This window comes from Cricetulus griseus, chromosome 3 (genome assembly GCF_003668045.3).
Source record: "Cricetulus griseus strain 17A/GY chromosome 3, alternate assembly CriGri-PICRH-1.0, whole genome shotgun sequence".
Classification (NCBI taxonomy): domain Eukaryota; kingdom Metazoa; phylum Chordata; class Mammalia; order Rodentia; family Cricetidae; genus Cricetulus; species Cricetulus griseus.
In genome coordinates, this window is record NC_048596.1 from 95,521,704 (window position 1) to 95,525,671 (window position 3,968).

General features: G+C 38.5%; 1 protein-coding gene across 1 annotated transcript; it reads left to right on the forward strand.

Moving 5' to 3' along the window:
• The first annotated feature begins 2,749 nt into the window (after positions 1–2,749).
• LOC100770385 (olfactory receptor 51I1) lies at positions 2,750–3,694 on the forward strand. Its single transcript, XM_027408033.2, has one exon. It carries the CDS (start codon positions 2,750–2,752, stop codon positions 3,692–3,694), a length of 945 nt encoding a protein of 314 aa, XP_027263834.1.
• The last annotated feature ends 274 nt before the right edge of the window (positions 3,695–3,968 follow it).

The window sequence follows — 3,968 nt, forward strand, 5'->3', positions numbered from 1 at the left end:
CTTGTCTGAGTATGTGTGGGGAGTTTACTTATAAGTAAAGGAGAGTATAAACATGAACACATATTTGTAATATTTTATATTAGGTAGTACCAATAAGCAGCCATAGGTTTTCCTAAGCTCTATGGTCCAAAAGTTTCAGGTGTGAGAAACGAGGATGTGGTAGGTCATATGTATTCATGTTACATTTATGGATGAGAGATGGTGACTATAAATGTCTTGACATGTATGTGTGGAAGTATTAATGTGTATTTTCTGAGGTGTTAGAGGGGCTCTGGCTATATGTATGATCACAAATGCTGTGTTCCATCTCCTAACCTTTATTTCTAGAGCAATTGCATTTGAGGGACTTTGACTAACACACACACAGACAATCAAAGAAAAGACTTCAGTTGGAGTGGGAATTGCTTTTTCTGTGGAAAGTTTTTAGTGCTTCTATCCAGACAAGAAGGTCTGGCACCTTCCTCTAATCCTTTAGTTGACTCAACAGAGAAAAAAAAGGGAACCGAGTTTAGCCTATATTTTGGAAGAGTTCTTAGTATTCCTTGGAGTTTCCAAGTTTTCTGTTTCTTATTGACACAGAGATAGTATAAAATAAAAATAATAAAATGTTCGTATCTGTATAGACTCTATCTAAAACAACTGATTAGAGACATCAATCTTCATCCTGGTTTGAAATATAATGAGAAGTTTGTAGAGAATAGATGACAAAAATCTCACTAGTGAAAGGAATGCTTTCATTTATCTTTTGGAGGACACAGAATCCAAGACATATGTTTTGTCTCACATCCCATCTACTTTTAGGATTATGACTAGTAGCTTTTCTTTCTTCATACTCTTGTCACCATCAAATTTCAGTGTTCTTACCAAGAGTACTAAGAATAAAACGAAAACTCTAGAAGTGGCAAAGGATATACAGAGCCATTTTACTTATGTGCCAAAATAGAGCTTTAATTTGGGGGCTTTTATGCAGCATAGAAGCATCTTTGGATAAACACTATAAAGGTAGTTTTCCATGATTCTAGTATTTCTTTTGCTGGCATTATTATGGCTGCTTAAAGACAAAGACAGAGAAAGAGGTTCCCATAAAGAAAGGATACACAAAGAGACTAATATAGGTAGAAAATTAAGAAGCAGTTGTTAAGGAAAACTGAGGGAGAGGGATCTGGGGGAGAGGGTAGCAGGGATGAAGCTGGAAGCAGTGGAATGGGGAAACTGATTGGGATGCATTGTATGAGAGAAGAATCTACTTTAAACGGAAAAAGGGAGCAGTTTCTACAAGGGAGGAAATATGCTTTAACAAGGTAAGTTTCCAACAGTATTAATTCTGAAAGGTAGTTCAATGTACTAGAAATATGTTTTCATTGCATTTAGAAACAAATAGGTCATTATAGAGAAATATGCTTGGATGGCGAAAGAGTGCTAACTACAGTACAACAAAATGAGCAGCACTAGCAGGCCAAGTTCAACAAGATCAATTCCCTGTTATTAAGAGTCTCAGAATCATTTTGGGGAAGCAGACAATCAAGCAGATAACCTTCCCTGGTGTCAGGAAAGATTTAGAAAAAGAAATTTGACCACGTGTGGGGAACAGCCATAACTGGGAACTAGAGGCAAAGGTTACCATGTCTTTATGGTGGTTGCTTCTGTACACAGCCATTGTTTGAAGAGAAAGAACCAGAAAAGAAACGAGATTGAGAGCACTGTGCAGTGACTGATAGAATAGAAGTCTGGAAGGAGTAGGAGGAATGGATTCTTAAGTAGAGTGCCCGCCTTCTGAAAAGGAGATACTCATGCTCCCAAACCTGGGGTAAGAATAAGTAAAGGTAAGAATACATTTAAAAATTTAAGTAGAAATAATAAGATATGTAATTCCAATAAAACATTTTATTCCTGTGGTTTGATGGACCCAACAGTTGGTTTGGTTATAGATTTTTTTTAACATCTGTGGTTTTTCTATATGGATTTCAAAGAGAAGGAAGTCAAAGATCAGGGTAACTGTCTCAGTAGAGAATATATCAGGAAAGACATAAAAAGGGAAAAGTTAATAGACAAATTGACCAGAAGAAAATGGAACAATTATAGATTTTTTTAAAGCAATGCACAAACATTAGACGGCAAAAGAGCTGGGAAGTAAAAACCTAATGCTGAAATATGAAACCATGGAACTATTTCAGAGGTAGAATTTTTTTTTTTTGTGATGACAATTTCAGGTGACCATAGACTTGGGAGGTTGAGGCAAATTCTGGTAAAATATAAGAGCTGGAGTTCTGTGGCTGCATGTAGTGTATCTATGCTATCAACTGGTGAGTTCCCAAAAGTAGACATGGACATTTTTCTATTTTTGATCTACTTTAATTTCTACTTTTCTCTCCTATTCTCAATATATGATTTCTGGAGTATATGGGGAAGTGGTGGACTACTACACATAATGGTAATGGCCAGAGGGCTTTGTTCATGGAGTCTTCTGCCCTGTTGCTATGTTATAGGCATTTGTTTGATCACCAGCCTTTCACAGATTTTCCACGCTTTCCTAGAGAATATACTCAGCCCAGCAGTACAAAACTGAATGAAAATATATTCCTTTCTCAAAGAACTAACAGTGTAATGGGGAAAGTAGAATGTAGGCACACATATTAAAACCCAGACATTTTGTGTTGGAGACAGGATATCTGAAAGAAAGAAAGTGAAGAACTCCCTTCACATCCCCTCTTAGGCTGAATCCTCATCTGCATTCTCCCACCAGTCTGCCATGCTAGTCTTGAATGGCACTCCCTTCCAGCCAGCCACACTACAGCTGACAGGCATTCCTGGGATGCAGACAGGCCAAGCTTGGATTGCCCTGATTTTCTGCTTCCTCTACTTCATCTCCATTTCAGGTAACCTCAGTATCCTCGCTCTGGTTATTCGGGAACCTCCTCTGCACCAGCCCATGTATTATTTCCTCTCTATGCTCTCTCTCAATGATCTTGGAGTGTCCCTATCTACACTTCCCACTGTGCTTGCTACCTTCTGCTTCAACTACCACCATGTTGGTTTTGATGCCTGTTTGGTCCAGATGTTCTTCATTCACACATTTTCTTTCATGGAATCAGGCATACTTCTTGCCATGAGCTTTGATCGTTTTGTGGCTATCTGTGACCCACTACGCTATTCCACTGTGCTTACCAATAGCCGAATCTTGGCTATGGGTCTGGGTATCCTTACCAAAAGTTTCACTACCCTCTTCCCTTTCCCCTTTCTTGTAAAACGATTGCCCTTTTGTAAGGGCAATGTGTTGCATCACTCATATTGCCTCCATCCAGATCTGATGAAAGTGGCATGTGGAGATATCCATGTTAACAATATCTATGGACTCTTTGTGGTCATTTTCACATATGGTGTGGATTCAATTTTCATCCTTCTGTCCTATGCATTGATTTTGAGAGCTGTATTAGCCATTGCATCCCAGGAGCAGCGACTCAAGGCATTCAACACCTGCATATCACACATCTGTGCAGTGCTAGCCTTTTATGTCCCCATAATTGCTGTCTCTATGATCCACCGATTCTGGAAAAGTGCTCCTGCTGTTGTTCATGTTATGATGTCCAATGTCTATCTTTTTGTACCACCCATGCTCAACCCCATCATCTATAGTGTGAAGACCAAGGAGATACGCAAAGGCATCCTCAAGTTCTTCCATAAATCCCAGACCTAAGGAATACTTTGGACACTGAGAGAGTTCCTTTAGAGGAAGGACTAAGCCTTGTCTGCCAAATTTAAGAATTTTGCTAATACAATATACAGGACTCAAACTCTTGATAGTTGTGAATTTGGAATCAATAAAACAATGTCTAACTTAATACAATCATGCACTTAGTTATTGGACACTGATGGTGGGAATCGTGTGTTAGTTGCTCAAAAATGTTATAATGTTGAGTATATCATATTATTAAATGAACAGATATGCACATCAAAAGTTGTACAAACAA